Genomic DNA, 18502 nt, shown 5'->3' on the forward strand with positions numbered 1-18502 from the left:
ATGATGAAGTTATTCTAATAAATGTCCCAATTTTGTGTAAATATTGATAATTATAGGTATAGGTACTAATTACGTTGGTTGCAGCCAGGAGATGCAAAAAAATGCAAATTTACTTCAACTTATTTATTAAAAGAAAGTTAAAACTAATTACAATTAATTATCCTAATGTCTACTGATCGATGCTAGATCAAGTAATGAATTCAATTATATTTCCCATGATCGGGTAAACGCCGTCATGATGTCACCTAAGTCACGTTTCTGCTGCGCTTGCGCCTCGTGCTTCGAGTGCCGTGTGCAACGTTTATGGGACTATGCTTATGCGGCGCTTCGCTAGGGTTAGCTATGCGTAACACCTCCCCCCGTAGAACAGCGACTATTGCAGGACGTCTCCGAGATGGTCGCTGGTAGGCATCCATGGTCAACTTTTATTTGGTTAGGGTTGATTATCCTGGGTGCCGGAACAGCATATGTTGCATCAGGGGTGCCGCTGCAGGTCTTCGTGGTTCCATTGGTTTCGTTTCTTCTATGTAATTGGAGATATGATAAAGTTCCAATAAGTGCACATGTACCCAATAGTATAAGGTACATGGGTATTGTCGTGTGATAGATTACTGGATCGGTGAAGCTTTCTTGATGTATCAATGATTGAGTTGCTATATCATTTTTAAAAGTATGGAGCTTGTGTAGACTTGGTGAATTTAGAATAAATTTTGGTAAAGATTTGGGCTCTGGTTCGATGTACTGGGGCATTTCAATTATTCTTACGACATGTCCTTTGATATGATCGTTTGAATTGGAGATCGTGAAGGTAGGTGCTTTCAAGTTGCAATTCAGTGGGATAATTGCTAAGTAGCTGCCATGTAAAGTTCGATACTGTTCTTGTCCGCAGGATATCTTTACTTTTGTTGGAATAGGGAAGCTCATGGTGTAATGTTTGTCGTCAAGTGCTTCCAGTGCTTCGTTGTTCAGAGTAACTGACGTTAATTCACAGGATGGCGGGAGTTCTTGATTAGTAATAAGCTGCTGGACACAATCGGGCTTTTCCTGTATCTGTAGGTTTGATTTCGATTCGCAGAGAAATAGTGAGTTTAACTTCGGACATTCTGTCTCTATGTACCGAGAATCTTTGCTAGAGATTGCTACGAATGGTAAAGGTGGGATCAAGGTCTTATGGTTTCTGTTAGGAACAAGGGAAAGCTTATAGAAGTCGTATAGTGAAGGATCCACAATCGGTACTTTAATAACAATTACTATTTGTTTATCTAGATAAAAATAACCTAATTTAATAACTTCATAAAAATTTCTAATTTCAAAGTCAAGGACTTCCTTATTAGAATATAAAATCCTAAGCTTACTTAACATATCCTTAACATCACTAACACTAAATATAGAGTATGGAGTGCTCGATGCACGAATAAACGTTAACGTATTTTCTAAGTTCTGTAACTCTTCACACAGATCTTCTACATTATCTCCTAAGATCAGTAAGTGTTGTGCCATATGTGCGTACTTTATTAAGTCAGTGTCCTTTCTGGCGTCGCTTTGTAATATTAAATTTAATGCTTTATTCATTTTATCTTGATTTGATACAATACTACTTATTATTTGAGTGCTCTCGGAAACAAATTTCTTATTTAAGCTGACATGATTATTTAATTCTACTTCTAATTTCTGTTCATTACTGTGCAAGATCTTAATAGCGCGATCGTACTTTAACGCGTCTGTGTAATCCAAATTACCAGAAATGCTTTTTATGACGGAACCGAGACCGTCGATGAGACCTCTTTTATTTCGTGATGATTGAAATATGTTGAGTTTATTTGTAATTGATGCAATTTTACTATTGAGATGTTCTATGTGTGGGTCAAAAAGGAATACAGTTTTATTATTTAATAAGGGTCTTAATTCGGATATCTGGCTTTTCACTAATTCTATCTGTCTATGAATATTTTCTAAGTCTATATGGCTAAGGAAGGCGTGGTAATGTGAGACGATTCTTGCTACTCCTAGTTTGAAAGGAAGTAATCCTGGTCCATTGTCAAGTGAGTCAATCGTTACTTCTTGTCCTAAGGTCGTGCGGAGTACTGTCAGCCATAGAAATATCCTGCAACAAGGTGAGGTTTTTAGGGCTTCGCTTAAGGCGAGATTTGGCTACTGGACCGCGTTTTTTCTTTGTGTAAATGTGGATTGGAAGGTCTGCAAGTACAGTATCCTGCGTAAAGCGAGGGGCTAGTTTTTGTCGGGATGCCAAAGGATTTTTTATAAAGACTTGCTGGTCAGGGGTATAGTCTATCTCCGGTTCCCTATCCTTGTTACGATTTTCAGTCAGTTGGGTGCGTTCGTGTAAGGAAATCTCATTAATCATATCATATACTTGAAGCATTCGTTTCCTATGGTCTTGTGAATACTGCTGAAATAGATGTTCAGTTAAGTCAATGTCAATTGGGTCACGCGGGTCAAAATGTCCTGTTATCAAGTCCAAAGGCCTACACCTCGTGAAACTATGGATGGAACTATTGTATGCTAAGATAGCATAAGGCATGAGATTAACAGCTGGTTCATTCCGTTTCTCAAGTTTCAGTATCCTGAGATGTTCAAGGATAGTGGAATGAAATCGTTCTACTATACCATTGTCGTTTGGTGAATGTGCTAGTATTTTATGATGTTGCATCTTATGGATCCGAATGAATTCTGCAAATAACTGATTTGTAAATTCAGGTCCACCATCTGTCACTACTGTCAATGGGACACCGTGATGTGTGCAAAATATTAATAATGCTTGTACGACACTCAGAGCAGTACTATCCCTTAAGTGGTAGGCTTGCGCGTATTTAGAAAACGCATCTACAATTGTTAAAAATTTTTCGTTTTGAGCTGTAAAAAGATCAAGATGAATTATCTGAAACGGTTTAGAAGGAGGGGAAACTATTAAAAGTCTCTGTTTAATTGGATTTCGGTCATATTTAGCCTGTCCACAAATGCTACATTCATTTATATATTTACTTATACATTCTTTCATCCTAGGCCAATAGTATTTAGATGATAAGGCCAAGTAACATTCAGTGATACCACGATGGTTTGTTTTACCCTCATGATATTTTTTTATGATGTCCTGTTGTCGCAAATATTCCTTAACGTTTTCTAATTCGATTTTTGTCAAGATGAGATTCATCGAAGAGCTTTTAAAGTTATCTTGTATAATTGGAATAATCTTATACATAGCGAGAGGTGGATGGATTATTATACCTGTTCTTACTTTTGGATTAATATATTCCTTAACTGCATTAACAACGTCATTAGTCAAGTTAGATTCGGAAAGTTGTATAGTAGTCCGGGTGTGAGTTTCAAAGGGTTTAGTCACTACTGGTCTTTTCGTAATATCGCCTACTAAAATGAAACAAATCTGTCTACTGAATTTATTTAGTGGTTCATCTGAAATTGGGACTTCAAGGATTGGAATTTCGTTACTAGTGTGAACAGTCACTGTGTCTGAATTAATCGGTAATCTGGAGGGAGCCGATAGAGTTTCAGACCCCGCAACTGATTGAGGCTTTTCGGATACATTAACAACTATAGAACTAGTGTCTTCATTATTTAATTCAACACGAGACAAAGCGTCTGCATTGGTGTTATGTTTGCCTTGCTTATAGACTGCGGTGAAATTATATTCACTCAACTTAAGTCTCCAACGGGTGAGTCTAGAGCCAGGCTCCTTAAGGCTCATAACCCATTGTAGAGGTCTATGGTCTGTGACTATTTTGAATTTTCTACCGAATAAATACGGACGAAAGTATTTTGTTGCCCAAACGATGGCTAGCAGTTCCTTTTCGATTGTACTGTAGTTAGTCTCACTCGAGTTTAAAGTCCTGGATGCGTAAGCTATTGGTTTGTCGCTACCAATAGGTCCTTGAGAAAGAACAGCACCTATCGCGAAGTTAGAAGCGTCAGTTGTTAGTACAAAGTCTTTAGTGAAGTCCGGGTATTGTAGTATAGGGTCGTTAGTCAAGAGTATCTTACATTTCTCAAAACAGTCAATGTATTTGGGATCGTTGTAGGTGATTTTTGAACCTTTTTTTAGACATTGCGTCATGGGTTTAGTTATACGAGCAAAGTCTGGAATAAACTTCCTGTAATAACCGAGCAAACCGAGGAAACGCTTAATCTCGGAAGCAGTTTTTGGAATGGGGAATCTCTGGATGGCAGTGATTTTATCGGGATTAGGCTTTATACCATCTTTACTTATTACGTGTCCTAAATATGAGGTTTCTAACTTTAAGAATTCTGACTTATCCATTTGAATTTTGAAGTTAGATTCCCTTAATCATTTGAAAACTTTTTCTAAATTAACTATGTGTTCCTGTAATGAGACGCTAAACACTATTATATCATCCAAATATACTAAACAGATAACATTCTGGAGATCCCTTAGGACATCATCCATCACACGTTGAAATGTGGATGGTGAATTTTTCAGACCCATTGGCATTCGTAAAAATTCGAAATGCCCATGTTCTACGTTAAATGCCGTCTTGTGGATGTCAGAGGGGTCCATTTCTACCTGATAGAATCCACTTGCAAGGTCTAAAGTGGTGAAATAATGACAGTTACCAAGCTTATCCAAAATATCGTTAATGTTGGGGATGGGGTATTTGTCATCTATAGTTTTTTCATTAATTTTACGGAAATCAACAACAATACGCCATTTAATTTTTCCAGAGGCATCGCTTTTCTTTGGAACTACCCATATGGGGGAGCTCCATGCTGATTGTGAAGGACGGATTATCCCTTGCTCAAGCATTTTTGTAATTTGTTCCCGTACTTCCTGTCTGTGAACGTAAGGGTATCTATAGGTTTTAGTATAAACGGGTAATTCATCTGTGGTACGGATTTTATGTTTAATTTTATTGGTGAATGTCAAGGGTTCACCATCAAGATAAAAAACGTCAGCATATTGTGCACAGAGAGATTCTAAGTTAGCACGTTCTTCTGGATTCAAATGATTCGTTCGTAATCGCGAAAGAACTTCCGAAGCACGATCACTAGGTTGTTGAGTGTGCGTGCATTGCTCATTAAATAGTTCTGCACTAACCGGTTTATCCATTGAGAACACTATATCATGCTTAGTGGGGTTTACGATCTCTATTATACCGCGATTGTTCTTGACTGTGGTAATGCAATCGCGAATAGTACAGTTGGATATTATTTGTTCTGTCACTAAAACGTCACCATCATGAAAATTAATAGGTATGCGGATCAATTTGGATGTGTTAGCCGGTATTATATCTTCATAAAGATTACAATTTCGTGAATCATACATGCATAACTGGTTGGTCGACTTACGTGTAACTAAGACTTTATTTTTTAAATCTATGCTAGACTCTAATTTTTCTAATAAATCTAAGCCAATTAAACCATCAAAATAGTTATGAAATTTATATATAAAAAGAGTAATCTCACTATCTTCGTTAAACTCAGAAAAACACGGTATGGTAATTGAATAATTATTCCTAGTGGTCGCATGAATATTAGTTACCTCAAAGGGTTCATAATTACACGGAACATTTGAAAAAAAATTTTTGACAGCTTCAGGGCTAATAAAGGACTTATTCGCGCCTGTATCAATTAATAATTTTAAGGGTGGATCTGCTATTTGAATAAATGGAAGTTGTCTCTGAGTTTGTAGATTAATTTCTATTTTGGTTTTTCTGATTTTTGAGTTTCCTGAAAATCCTGATTATCAGAAGAATGTTCATCATGGTGCTCTTCAACGTAAGCGGGAGTATGAGCACTATACGCTTGCTCGTACATTGGCTCATAATATAAAGGTTCTGAGTACGTCTGTTCGTAATAGTCATAGTCATATTCAGGGTATTCGTAATAATTGTAATAGTCAACGTCGTTTAAGTTTATTTCACGCGTCTTGAAATAATTAGATGGGGGTGGATTTCCATGTTGTCTCCAGTCACGTCCTATCATCGGTCTAGGCAATGGCTTAGTAACATAGTGGCTTACGCCACTCATGGGTGTAGGACCGTTATTATTAGGTGTGTGTCCTAACCTTTGCTGAGGGACTCTAAACACGTTGCTTTGCGGTCTGTAATTAGGTGGAGGTGCGCTGAAAATTTGTTGTGTACGCGTAGGGCCTCTGTTAGGCGGTGCTTGGGGTTGCCAGACTTGCAATGGCCCCGGTGGCTGAAAATTATGCTTTGGAGTTCCTGGTGCGACATTGAATGAATTAAAAGTAAAAGGCCGCGAGGGTGGCAAATTAAAAGGCTTCACATTATACTTATTTGTTGCGTCATATGAAGACGTAGACTGCACTCTGCGTTCACCTGGTAATTGGTCATTGCGCTGCTGTAAATATAAGGTGTTGATTTCCTCTTGAACGTACTCTAATGCCTTCTCTATTGTATCCGGTCGCATGCACCGAATACGTGAACCTAATGGGTCTTTCAGACCTCGTACAAACGCTTGTAGGGTTAACTTTTTATATAATGTACGCTTTGCATCTACGGTAGTGGTTATCGTTTCATGAAATGTAACATAGGTCATTATTGTACTAAACAAACTCTGACATTTTTCATAAAATTCTTGAGGTGATGAATTTTTCTGGGTTAAAAGTGCTAAATCATTATACAAAGCGGTCTCATCTCGCTGGTCAGCAAAATTATTAATTAAGGCATTTCTAATACCCTGCCAATTTTCGGGGATGCCATTTGAATTTATTGTGCGCGCGGCATGTCCGGTAATTTTATTAAGGATACCATTTAATAAGGAAAGGTTACTGAGTTCATATCCTGGCTCCGCTCTAATAAATTGGGCTACCAGTTGATCACACAAATGCACGAACCGCGTAAGTACGTTCGGATTTCCATCGAACTCGGGTAACAAGCGTAAGGCCTTGAAAACTTGGTCTACTAAATCTACACTCATTTTTGAATTAATATTATTATGCAAATTAAATAAACTAGAAAATTCTATGCTATCGCTACTTTCTAATATATCCTCTAAATTCCTACTTGCATCAATTTGCGAGATTCTACTAATACTAATTGACCTAGCGGTCCTCGGTTTCCGTGGATGGAAAATTTTTAAAATTTAATAGGTACACAGAGGAAATTACACTGGAAAACAAAAGGAAAGAGAAAAAAAAATCACAGGAAAATTACAATTAAAAAGGGTGAGCAACTCTAGTAAGATCTAGGTACTTACCAAATCATCTGCATTTCTCTGCTGTATCGATTTTCGGATACTCTACCTCGCCGCAACTCAAGTAGGTTCTAATAGCCCTTATCGGTGATCGATTCACTGACTCTATTATTTTAGACTATCCTACCGACTGCGCCAATTACGTTGGTTGCAGCCAGGAGATGCAAAAAAATGCAAATTTACTTCAACTTATTTATTAAAAGAAAGTTAAAACTAATTACAATTAATTATCCTAATGTCTACTGATCGATGCTAGATCAAGTAATGAATTCAATTATATTTCCCATGATCGGGTAAACGCCGTCATGATGTCACCTAAGTCACGTTTCTGCTGCGCTTGCGCCTCGTGCTTCGAGTGCCGTGTGCAACGTTTATGGGACTATGCTTATGCGGCGCTTCGCTAGGGTTAGCTATGCGTAACATACTTACGTATACAATACAGCAATAATTGACAAAAAAAAAATAATAATAAGTACAAAACGTTTAGGTATGTGGTTGTGTGAGACTCCTTTGAACAAGATGCCGGCTAAATTATGAGTAGGTACCACAGTGGGACCTATTTCTGCCGTGAAGCAGTAATGTGTAAGCATTATTGTGTTTCTTTTTTTATACTACATGTATTCTTGATTTCTGAGAGTGATATCACGAGCATTCTCGCGAGCACTTTTAGTCCAATATTTCTCGTCATAAACATCATCAGTTGACGCTGTGAGTTGTGACGTATGTAGGTACAATCAATAATGAAGTAATTTTGGATAGATACACGTCATTCTCCCACGTGATGATTTACAACGCGGACTACTGGAACATAGACCTGCTGAACGTGTTTATGGTTGAGCAGCAGACCGCCAGGTTGAGTGAGGACTTCACCGTGCAAGCTGTCAATGGCACTAAGCTGCTCATCAACAAGCATGGCTTGCTGAAGGCCATCACCTCTGCAGACGGTCGGACCACGCCTGTGCATATGGACTTCGTGCAGTGAGTTAACATTTCTGCATATTTAATTTGGGAGGCTCCTTTACACAGGATGCCGGCTAGATTATGGGTACCACAACGGCGCCTATTTCTGTCGTGAAGCAGTAATGTGTAAGCATTACTGTGTTTCGGTCTGTAGGGCGCCGTAGCTAGTTAAATTACTGGGCAAATGAGACTTAACATCATATGTCTCAAGGTGATGAGCGCAGTTGTAGTGCCGCTGGGAATTTTTGGATTTTTTCAATAATCCTGAGCGGCACTGTTACCATCAGCTGAAAGTCCTGCTCGTCTTGTCCCTTATTTTCATAAAAAAAGGAAACTTAAAAAATACGTCATCGTGGCTATTCTATGAATGCAAAGATTAATAATTACTACAGATACGACACACAGAAGAGTCCGGACAATAACAGCGGCGCGTACCTGTTCATCCCCGACGGACCGGCACAGCCCTACAATCTAGACGCGTACCCCGAGATCGTCGTCACCGAAGGACCTTTCAAGGCCACGGTCTACGTGGGGCTTATTGGACCTAAAGCTGCCGAAATACTTCTTGCTGTAAGTAATTTTACCCCTGATTGACCGACATTGCAGTTGAATAGGGCACCATGATGCTTCGTGAAATAAATGATTTTTTGTAGTGCTATTTATTTCAAAAAAGGATGCGCATGTTGTCAGCATAAAAAATAAAATAACTCCAAAACTGATATAAAAATATAATACGTCAATTGCTTGTCCGATCATGAAAGTGTCGCGATATAAGACCAAGATTGGCATTGCATTTTGTTTTCAAGTTCCCAAAAGAAATATACGTACTTGTCAAAGTACGTATTTTTCGTTGTTAAAAAAAAGTAGGACATGCTGGAAATAGTTATATAAGGCGGACATGTCGACTTATTAATGAAAAACTTGCCCACTTTGATATTTAAACCTTATCCAGTTTCCAAAAGAATGTTCTAACAGTGCTAAGAAAAAGTGAGATTAGAACGATTGCAATATAACTACTTATCAATAATTTATTTTATTATATAGTAAACTAGCTGATGCCCGCGACTTCGTCCGCGTAGGTAAAGGGCTTTTTAAAATAATAGGCAAGTTTGGAATTGAAGATTATTTCATGTCTTATTCCAGTTTCGGTTCCCGTTTTCGCTCCCGTTCCCAACATATTATATGATTCTTATTTCCAGGAAGATTGCTATGGCAAACTAAATCTACTTTTGGTATTGTTAAAATTTATCGACGTGAATTTCAGTTTTTCACAAATCCCGCGGTAACCATGGATTTTTCCGGGATAAAATGTAGCCTATGTCTTTTCCCAAGCTTTAGTCTATCGCTGTACCAAATTTCATTGGTACAGACAACAAAATCGGTTCAGTAGCCCCGGCGTAACAGCGTAACAAACAAACTTACATTCACATATATAACATTAGTAGGAATGATTATCTTAGTTTATTATTAACTTTGTATGATTTATTTTTCTCTGCTGTTAATCTTGTCATAAAATATTAATTTTAGGGAAACTGTAGAACTACTTTTGTATTAACAAACCTAAATATATATGTGACTGTTTGTTTCTAAATAAATAAATATACCTATAAAGATTCGCATTTATAGTAGGTATATATTGTATACAAAACTCTACAGCATTCTGGCGTCTTGGTTACCATAGATACGTGCCATTTTGTATTGACAACACTTGAAATCACTTCACACTATACTAGAGGGAGATTATCAACTTACTTCGCGATGTTAGATATTCGTGTCGCGTGTGAATCATAAAAAAATAACTTTTATATTTTTATCTGGAAGTGGTCCTCCGCAGTGCGGTTTTGCAGGAGCTTTCTTCCACGTACTTCAAAGCTGTGGTATTAGCTTCCTTGTGCGGTGTTTCCGAATTGATACGACATGGGTACCTTCAAAAAAAGCGTGTACACATCCCTTAAAGGCCGGCATTGCTCCTGTGATGCCTCTGGTGTTGCAAGAGAATGTGGTGCGGTGGTGATCACTTAAAACCAGATAACCCGTACGCTCGTTTGTCCTCCTTTTTGTGTAAAAAAAAAGTGGCATTTGAATAAAATTAATAGTTTCGTTCATTTCCAGATAACCGTACATAACAACCCGTCGCTACCGCAGAGTGAGGTGGAGATCAGCAGCACGGTGCTGATAGATCCTCAGGTGGATGACCTGGAACTCGCTATGAGGTTTTCCACGGGAATCAAGAATGGAGATGTCTTCTTCACAGACTCTAACGGCATGCAGGTAAGTGAATGAAATAATTACTTTTGTGTATAAATAGAAACTCAAGTGTTTTTTATGAAAATAAGGGACGAGACGGTCAGGACGTTCAGCTGATTGTAATTGATACGCCCTGCCCATTACTATGCAGTGCCGCTCAGGATTATTGAAAAACCCAAAAATTCTGGGCGGAACTACAACTGCGCTGGTTACCTTGAGACAAAAGATGTTAAGTCTCATTTGCCCAGTAATTTTACTAGCTACAGCGCCCTTCAGATCGAAACACGGTAATGCTTATACATTACTGCTACACGGTAGAAATAGGCGCCGTTGTGGTTCCCATAATTTAACCCGCATCCGGTGTAAAGGAGCCTCCCACTGGTAAATATGGCTTCTTTACTAACGTAAACTGACATATGTATGGTATCCCATGCCTATAATATTTATGAAATTGTACAATTGTGTGTGTAAAATTGAGAAGTGTACGAACATAAGAAACATAGTAAAAACATTTGCGAAGAATTTTTTTTTTATTGATAAACTAGCGTAGAGCAGTTTTCACGCAGATATGCGCACAATGCACGACTTCTGCCTAATACATTTCGTGCGAAATATATTGCGTGCGCACAATATTCAAATAATGCTCCTCACAATTTGCTTATTACCTTAAATCATTTATGCATCTAGATAGTGTGATAGCTGTGGAAACGTCGAAAAAAATTGTGGTTGTCAACAGACAACCACCACTCAAAATAGAGGTTAATAACAATTAACCTCTATTTTGAGCAATTCACGCAAACTAAAACAAAGTGACATACAAATCGCGAGTGTAAGACGTAGCTTGTCACGCACACTACTGTAATAAACCTGTTGATATGTTTTAAGTTTTCTTTAGTATTAATCCGAGAAATATTTTTCTTTAAAAAATTTGACACGTGTTTCGCCTCTACACGAGGCATCCTCGGGAGATGTTGACTCGCCAAACTCTGGCACGTGACGTCTCCATATTGGCGAAAATTAAAACTAAAGAAAACTCAAAACATTTGGATAATTATAATGGATTTCCGCAAAGTAACGCCTACTTCAATAAATTGTAATAAACCTGACCTGATTTCATCGGCTGTCTAGCAGCAAGTGGCTCATAGACATATAGTACATTGTCGATGTTTTCAGATGATCAAGCGGCGATACTTCGACAAGTTGCCTCTGCAGGCCAACTTCTACCCGCTGTCCGCCGCTGCCTACCTTCAAGATGACTCCACTCGCTTCACACTGCTCACGTCCACACCACTCGGGGTTGCCGCCCTGCAGCCTGGACAGATCGAGGTAACCTTTGATAGCCAGGGACGAGACAAGCAGGACGTTAATCTGATGGTAATTGATGCGCCATGCCCATTACAATGCCGCTCAGGATTATTGAAAACCCAATAAATTCTGTGCGGCACCACAACCTTGAGACATAAGATGTTAAACCTCATTTGCCTAGTAATTTCACTAGATACGGCGCCCTTCAGACCAAAACACAGTAATGTTTACGCATTACTTCTTCACGGCAGATATAGGAGCCGTTGTGGTACTCATTATCTAGCCGGCATACAGTACAAAGAACATTCTTTTTGTGACCAGGGGAAGCACAGAGCAGAGGCACAGTGTAATAGGCACTCTCCCAAATGATATTACAACATTACCAATTAAAAAATTTAAATGTATCGTAAAAAATAATTTAAATCTAAACAATATAAAACAAAATTTTATGAACGATGCGGGATTTAAACCCACGACCTCCGGCGTTCCGTGCCGGTGCTCTAACCAACTGAGCTAACCGTTCGAGTACCGCCTCGTTATAAAATTCTGTTTGTTTTGTTCAACTCTCAGGTTGTGGCTTCATCTACAGGATCTACTTTACAGCTCAACCCCAATATTTGCATATTAGGAAATTGACTTGAGATGTCGGTCTTGTAAATCTAAACAATATGTTATGTTTTTAAAGTGGGTAACCCTCACTTCTAGGATTAATACACAAATAAAATTTGAAAAAACAAAATTTTATGAACGTTGCGGGATTCGAACCCACGACCTCCGGCGTTCCGTGCCGGTGCTCTAACCAACTGAGCTAACCGTTCGAGTACCGCCTCGTTATAAAATTCTGTTTGCTTTGTTCCAGTCTCAGGTTGATTGTCTCTCAATTTAAAATCTGATGAACTAACTAACATCTTAATTGACAGCCTATTATGATGTGAAAGATTGATTGAATGATAAAGATAGTTGAGATTGATGTTTCTAAATTTATTGTTAATGAATATTGTTATACTCAGTTGAATGCTATTGTAAATTTGTACTTCATCCTGACTTGCACTAAATCTAATATATTAAATTCTCATGTCGCGGTGTTTGTAGATAAACTCCTTCGAAACGGCTTGACCGATTCTCATGGAATTTTGAGTGCATATTAATCGGACAACATCTATTTTTCATCCTCCTAAATGTTAAGGGTGGTCCACGCCATTTTTTTTTTAATTTGTTTGGTTATGAGTCAGCATTAGAAATACATACAACTTTAAATTTTCACCCATCTACGATCAACATTCACCTTGTATCGCGATTTTAATATCGGCAATACAACGTTTGCTGGGTCAGCTAGTAACTTATAAAGTTTTACAGTGAATAAATATTTTTTTGAATATGAATTTGTGTTATGCTATTATTAACTCAAACTGAGAAATTCGTTTGATTTACTATTTTATCTACACCCATGCTAACATTAAAAAAGCCAGTCCTAGTAACCATTACATCATCCAAACGAGTGTTGTAATATTGTACTGAATTTCAATACAACACACGTTTGGATGATGTAATGGTTATTTGGACATTGGTTTCAGAATCTTTTAAAGAGGAGTCATATTATGGGTGTGGATAAAGTCTTGTATGCTCACACTCATGTGATACTATTATAACCCACATCAAGGGGTATTAAACCCCTTATTACACGACAGTTGCTTAAATAACTAATAATATATGTGACAGGTGATGCAAGACCGTCGATTGTCCCGCGACGACAACCGTGGTGTGAATCAAGGTGTTCTAGATAACGTGCGGACCAGACATACGTTCAAAGTTATCGTCGAACACGCACACAAACCCTGCTATGTAAGTGGACTTGTGATAACTAATTGCTTGCGGCGGCGTCGTGTGCCGGGTCTTCTTTTTTTTTTAATGAAAAAAACGGACGAGACGGGCATGACGTTCAGCTGATGGTAATTGATACGCCCTGCTCATTACAATGTAGTGCCGCTCAGGATTCTTGAAAACCCAAAAATTCTGAGCGGCACAACAATTGCGCTCGTCACCTTGATACTTAAGATGTTAAGTCTCATTTGCCCAGTATTTTGACTAGCTACGGCGCCCTTCAGACCGAAACACAGTTATGTTTACACGTTACTGCTTCACGACAGAAATAGGCGCAGAAGTAGCCTCCCAGTGGTAAAAATGTGACGAGCAAATTCCTTAAATATGTGCGAAGGGAACGATGGCTGGTCGACCTGTTATAATTAATAAATCATTGTATTTGTTTGATGCAATTACTTATTGTGACAGTAATCACGACCATCATGTTCACGAAGCATCCTTACACAAACAATGAATTGAAGCTCCAAAGGTAAAATGTATACTTATACAGTTTACTCTTTATTACATTTTATGAAATAATGTATCTTATATCTTTAAAGAACAATTTTTGTATGTATATATAAATATATATAGAATCCCAGAAACGGCTCCAACGATTTTCATAAAATTTAGTATACCTACAGGGGATTTTAGGGGCGATAAATCAATCTAGCTTATCTAAAAAAAATTAGTTTTATCCGTGTTTTAATGAGAAACAGCTATAATACAATTAACATTAGAATACAATTTTAAAAAGTTAAATTTGGCCACTATATACAAGACTGTAATAGCTCAGATGGGACATTGGGTGATCCGGAAAGCAGAAGACAGATATCCTATTAGTTCTTTTTGTTCAAGTTTTGTACATTCTTAAAAATCCGAGCAAGGCTCGGTCGTCCAGGTACTATTATTTAAATACGACTTATATATTGGATGCAGTACCTTACAAACTAATTTGTTTTGTATATTACAGCCATTATAAAATACTCTATTTGATTGAAAAGTGTAGCCGTTGAGTTTCTTGTATGTTCTTCTCACGAGCTCAACTTTTTTTTTTAACATGTTGTAGTAATTTAAAAGAAATATTTATAGTGACGATTCAAAAGTGCTTAAAGTTTATTTGACTTTGACTTTGAAATGATAATTTTAATGACAGCGTAACTTTTGTAGACTTTTATCTCTTGCGTCACTTATTTCTTGCAATATACGAAATGTTAATACTTTCAAAGCCTTGTTACGGAGTAACCGTGCAAATGTACGCGTAGGCTTTTCGTCGGGACTGTGTGTAAGAAATTCCATTTTTTTTTGTGGCCCAAACAGAGCAACTATTTGTGTTTTTTTATTTGCACTGTAATTGCTTCATATAAGCTCAAGATTTTAAAATTGATCTAGTAGTACAAACACAAAAAAACCAAGTGTCCAAAATTTGTCTAGATTTTAATTAAACGAAATTTGGCTACCGTCGATTGAACCACCCTTAGATCATTTATGTCATGTTCATTTATACGTCTACAAAGACTGCGACAGCTGTGAAAACGTCGAAAAAAATTGAATTTAGAACTAAAGTCTATTTTGAACAATTCACGCACACTAACACAAAGTGTCATACAAATCGCGAGTGTAACACGTAGCTTGTCACGCACACTAAACTAGTATTCCTGGCCTGTTCTTATCGGTTTCTAACAGCATGATACTCTATCTAGACGTATAAATTACTAAGGAAACAGAAAAGGATGTGTATTTTAACAAATAATTGTTCAAATGTCTGACATGTTGTGAAGACGAGCGGAGTTGTAATACTGCTCGGAATTTTTGGGTTTTTCAAAAATCCTGAGCGGCACTTCATTGTAATGGGCAGGGCGTATCAATTACCATCAACTGAACGTCCTGCTCGTCTCGTCCCTTCGTGTAACTAAAAAAAATTGTTAAAATTACACGCGTTTTAATCCTTTAAAAAAATATTTTACTTTTATTGTAGCGCGAGATAAGCGAGCACGCAAACGGCTTCCTGAGTTTGGGCAGTCACGTGGCGCAGCAAATGTTGCTGCAGCCAATAGTGGTGATGCACTACACGGCCAATGAGAACTCGCCCAGGACCACCTACTCCCGGTCCTTGTACAGCGCCGCTGACGTCATCCTGGCTTCGTACCGTTCGCACGTGGCTACCAAAGTAAGACTTGATAATCATACTTCTTGAGGAATCAAGTTGCCTCGGGATTTAATAAAATTTTTACTTAAATTATTTACGAGAATGGTGTGAAAAACGATTAATACTAGTTGAATATAATTTATTGCTTTCATCATCGGCTGGAAGACGCCCACTCCTTTACAAAGACCTCCCTCCAAGGTCTCCACGACGATCCTGCGCTGCCCTCATCCAACCTATTCCGGCGATCCTGACCAGATCATTGGTCCTTCTTGTTATTTGAGGACTTTGCTGCCCCATCAGCCATCTGTCCTTTATTGCCTTTAAAAAAAGCAAAAATTTAAAAAGATTTTAATAAACTAAATGAAATAGATTGACACAAAGGAAGTAGGCTCAGCATATTATGCTGCTCGCAACAATATTTTCGAGCAGCGCTGGTTATCAATCATCTCCGTCTTCTTAAGCTGGAATGCACAGTAAAGATAGGATTCATGTAAACAAGAATCTCTCTCAACTGATACTTTTAGACAATTACCACAGTGTAAATAATTACAATGGGGCGTTCCAGACATACGTTATTCTGTCAGGGTTGTCACACTTCTTTTATTTTTTACTTTGTTTGTTCCTTATTCCTATCTGTTGGGTGAATGTGTGTAGGGTACTCGGAAAATAAATAATACAACAAAATAAAAATACATAATTCACCAAAATAAATCAATTTTCCATAACGTCATTTCGGATCATCCTGTAAGTAGCCGCGAGCCACCCGCCAGCTTTCGCAGGCACTGACTTATTAATTACTTACTTATTCCACGTAACGCCGTAGCCGTTCTGACGTAGGTGATAAAATTACAATTAAAATTACACGTTAATAAAACAATCCGAAATGATAGACCAACTCATTCAACAGATAGGTACTCTCTTAAACCTATTGACGTCCGTTGTCTCTAAACTACATTCGTAATCCCCTTACGTATAGCAACGTGGAACATCAATGGGCTGTCATCGAACATACTTGAACTTGAAGAAGTAATTAAAAATAATAATCTTGACATAGTTCTTATCTCCGAGTCACATTCCTCAAAAAATAGTCTCTACCGAATGAAGGATTTCAACATCTACTTTACGCCTCATCCTGACATAGGCAAAGCTCATGCGGGCACCGCAATAGTGATAAGATCAAACCTTAAACATACCGTGCTGGAGGCATACTCTACCCAACATATTCAGGCTACTACCATAAGACTTGATGACCGAGCAGGTCCGATTACATTGTCCGCCGTTTACTGCCCACCTAAGCATAAAATAACCTATCAAATGTTTCAAGACTACTTTTCTCACCTTGGAACCAAATTCATATCAGGAGGGGACTGGAACGCTAAGCATACATATTGGGGTTCTCGCATGACTCTTCCTAGAGGCCGAGCGCTTATAAGCTGCTTTGATAGTCTCCACCTCACTCCAATATCCTCGGGAGAACCGACGAGCTGGCCAACAGATATTAACAAGACTCCAGATTTGTTGGACTTCTTTGTAACCAAGGGGATCAGCCATCTTTACTCCACTGTAGAATCGAGCCTTGACGGTTCATCTGATCATGCGCCGGTAATCCTCACCTTAAGTACTTCAGTCATTCATGCCGAGCCATCTGACTCCTTATCTAGTGGAAAAACTGACTGGCATGGCTTTCGTAATTTCTTGGACGAATATATCCAGTTAAATGTTCCTATGAAAACTCCGGAGGATATTGACAATGCTTGCTTGTACCTCACAAACCTGATCCAAGTATCGGCGTGGAAAAACTCACCAGTCTCCACTCGCCTTCCAAAGATGTCACTACAATCAGCAGATATTAAAGAAAGCCTTAGAGAGAAACGAAGACTACGAAGAATCTGGCATCAATCTCGCCATCCTGCAGATAAAACCGCCTTCAACCGAGCTGCAAAACAGCTAAAGAAGCTATTGCAAGATCAGGCAAATTCTTCATTTCGAAATACTCTCGAAAGATTGTCACCTCAGGGAAAGGGCGAAACGTCGCTTTGGAAAGCTGCTAAATCCTTTGCAAAGCCGCAAGAACATCACGCTCCCCTCAAACAATCAAACTCATGGGCTCGAACGGACGCTGTGAAAGCAGAAGTATTTGCCAATTATCTTGAAAATGTATTCAAGGTGAATGATGGTGGCGATGAATCTGAGATTGATAAAGTACTTGGACAAGATCTCCAGCTATGCCTGCCTCTCCGACCCACATCTCCAAAGGAAATCGCGTATGAGATTAGACGACTGAATTCCAACAAGGCACCTGGATTTGATTTAATTACTCCCACAGTTCTTAAAAATCTTCCCAGAAAATGCATAACATTTCTTGCCTCACTCTTTAATGTTACCATGAGAACTTCATATTTTCCCATAATCTGGAAAGTATCGGAAATTATTATGATTCACAAAGCTGGAAAACCTCATGAAGCTTCATCATTCCGACCAATAATTTTAACTCCAGTGATATCAAAATTATGGGAAAAAATATTTTTAGTCCGCTTGAATGAACTCATGGTAAACTGCAACATCATTCCAAAGCACCAGTTCGGGTTTCGGAAACAGCACTCGACAATTGAGCAGATGCATCGGGTTCTCTGCGGCATTTTTAGACGTTCACCAAGCATTTGACAGAGTCTGGCACAAAGGGCTATTGTGCAAAGTTAAAGACAAACTTCCACACTCTCTCTACCTCATCATCAAGTCCTACCTAGAAGACTAGCTTTTCCAAGTCAAACA

General features: G+C 38.4%; 1 protein-coding gene across 1 annotated transcript in view; it reads left to right on the top strand.

Moving 5' to 3' along the window:
* Positions 1 to 18502, top strand: part of LOC126970230 (alpha-mannosidase 2) — a 44235-nt gene that overhangs the window by 17673 nt on the left and 8060 nt on the right. Inside the window, exons 14-19 of the mRNA XM_050815997.1 lie at positions 7969 to 8187; positions 8562 to 8739; positions 10282 to 10440; positions 11590 to 11742; positions 13441 to 13563; positions 15560 to 15751. Of these exons, the coding sequence (XP_050671954.1) occupies positions 7969 to 8187; positions 8562 to 8739; positions 10282 to 10440; positions 11590 to 11742; positions 13441 to 13563; positions 15560 to 15751 (1024 nt within the window). The remainder of the gene's footprint in view (positions 1 to 7968; positions 8188 to 8561; positions 8740 to 10281; positions 10441 to 11589; positions 11743 to 13440; positions 13564 to 15559; positions 15752 to 18502) is intronic.

This window comes from Leptidea sinapis, chromosome 20, assembly GCF_905404315.1.
Source record: "Leptidea sinapis chromosome 20, ilLepSina1.1, whole genome shotgun sequence".
Classification (NCBI taxonomy): Eukaryota; Metazoa; Arthropoda; class Insecta; order Lepidoptera; family Pieridae; genus Leptidea; species Leptidea sinapis.